The sequence below is a fragment of the Arachis ipaensis genome, chromosome B3 (assembly GCF_059453495.1).
Source record: "Arachis ipaensis isolate K30076 ecotype BB chromosome B3, ASM5945349v1, whole genome shotgun sequence".
NCBI lineage: Eukaryota > Viridiplantae > Streptophyta > Magnoliopsida > Fabales > Fabaceae > Arachis > Arachis ipaensis.
The window spans coordinates 44051317-44053069 of NC_142438.1; the positions used below are offsets into that span (position 1 = coordinate 44051317).

Genomic DNA, 1753 nt, shown 5'->3' on the forward strand with positions numbered 1-1753 from the left:
GTTAATGATGCATCAAATTCGTTTACGATAAATTTATGCTTGTGATGTTAGACTTGCGATAAATTTATGCTTGTGATATTCAGTTTTTGATATTTTTATGATCTGCATATAACCACTCACTTTTAGATGTTATGAGCTTGTTTGGTATAGTTTGTATTGGGAGTTTGTGTTTTTCGTATATATTTTGGTTTAATTATTGCCTTAAATTTTATGTAATATCAGACAACTCGATGCGTTAGGAAGGTTCGTAGGCAACAAAAGATGGTAATGCGTGATCGTATACTACCCTACTTAGATCATGCCAATTTATTGTATATTACAAGGTTGAATGATTATTGGTTCAAGCTTGACGAGCTTCTGATCAATGCATTCGTGGAGCGATGGCATCCTAAGACCCATACGTTCCATATGCCGTTTGGGCAATGCACGATAACACTACAGAATGTAGCATACCAGTTTGGCCTCCCTATTGACGAACATGTAGTGGGCGGGTGTCTCAGTGATTTCGATCAGTTGATGGAGGGGGAAGCCTGCCTAGGTGTGGTTTTGAGAGTTATTTGGTGAACTTCCACCAGATGATTGTATTGATGACTTCATGGTTTCTTTTTCCTGGTTCTAGAACAAGTTCAAAGACTTGCCCGCCAATGCATCGGAGGCAACAGTACAGATCTATGCACGGGGTTACATTATGATGTTGTTGTCTACCACGCTTTTTGCTGACAAGTCTGGTGCTAAGGTTCATTTGAGGTGGCTTTCGTATATTGCGAAACTCGACTGGCTTAGCAAGTACAGCTGGGGTTCGGCCACTTTGTTCTAGTTGTACAGGTGTCTTTGCAGGATTGCTAACTAAAACGTTAGGACCCTAGCTAGGCCACTGACATTGCTACAGTCTTCGATTTTTTGGCATTTTCTGACGTTCAGGCCTAGAGGTTTTGATACCATCCGCTGGCCACTTGCATCGAGGTAAGTACTTTTCATGGATAATGTTTGTTATGCACCATATGATATTCATTTTTTCAAAGTTTAATGGTAACTGTTATGCATCTGCAAGGTGGGGGAGGTTCCTACCGTCGTCGGACGAGAAGGGTCTCTGGGTCATCGCAACCCAACACAGATTAGACAGGCTGAGTGAAAATGATGTAAGTCTCATATTCCACTTTTTGCTGTCGGTCACAATTGATTATGGTATTGGCCAATGGCCTAATCATTACATGGATATGTGTATGACTTGGTTAATTTTGAGTGCTTCCTGTGTTGTAGTTCATTTGGATGCCGTGCAACGATCTTGAGGTTATCCAAGTAGTCCATCCTGATATTCCAAGGCCTAATCACACGTTGTGGAAGTCGACAACTGCATTGATCTACTTTGCCGCAATTGAGTGGCATCAGGTTGATAAGGTTTTATCCCAACTTGGGGGAATTCAGCACATTTCAGATCCAGCCATCAACATTAACTTCTTGTTATCAAAGGATGATAGAGGACCGACTAGATGATTTCCGAAGGCATTCGCCACATGGCATCAGTATTGGGACCAGAGACACCAGAGCGTGCTTGTCTTTCAGTTGGCTCCAAACCTTCGGCCTTCGACTAAGTATCTTGACTGGTGGTACGGGGTAGGTCGTAGGTTCCTTTCACATGATCGTTTACTTGTGGAACCTCGCCAACTTGGGGTTCCCACAGGCTCCTGTTCAGGGTCATGTTGCTCCACCTGCAAGACAACAGGGACCAAACGTGCTAGACAATAGGTGTAGG

At 42.9% G+C, this 1753-nt stretch overlaps 1 protein-coding gene across 1 annotated transcript; it reads left to right on the forward strand.

Moving 5' to 3' along the window:
- The first annotated feature begins 261 nt into the window (after window positions 1-261).
- Window positions 262-1494, forward strand: LOC148570461 (serine/threonine-protein phosphatase 7 long form homolog). Its single transcript, XM_088507048.1, has 5 exons — window positions 262-543; window positions 620-786; window positions 922-963; window positions 1052-1139; window positions 1261-1494. The coding sequence occupies exons 1-5, from the start codon at window positions 262-264 to the stop codon at window positions 1492-1494; spliced, it is 813 nt and encodes a 270-aa protein (XP_088363174.1).
- Window positions 1495-1753: the final 259 nt, after the last annotated feature.

Excerpts from the sequence above, each read along its gene's own strand:
- LOC148570461 (XM_088507048.1), top strand. The coding sequence starts at position 262 with ATGGTAATGCGTGATCGTATACTACCCTACTTAGATCATGCCAATTTA. Across the intron at positions 787-921 it reads AAACTCGACTGGCTTAGCAA|GCCTAGAGGTTTTGATACCA; the intron begins GTACAGCTGGGG and ends TCTGACGTTCAG. Across the intron at positions 964-1,051 it reads CGCTGGCCACTTGCATCGAG|GTGGGGGAGGTTCCTACCGT; the intron begins GTAAGTACTTTT and ends TGCATCTGCAAG.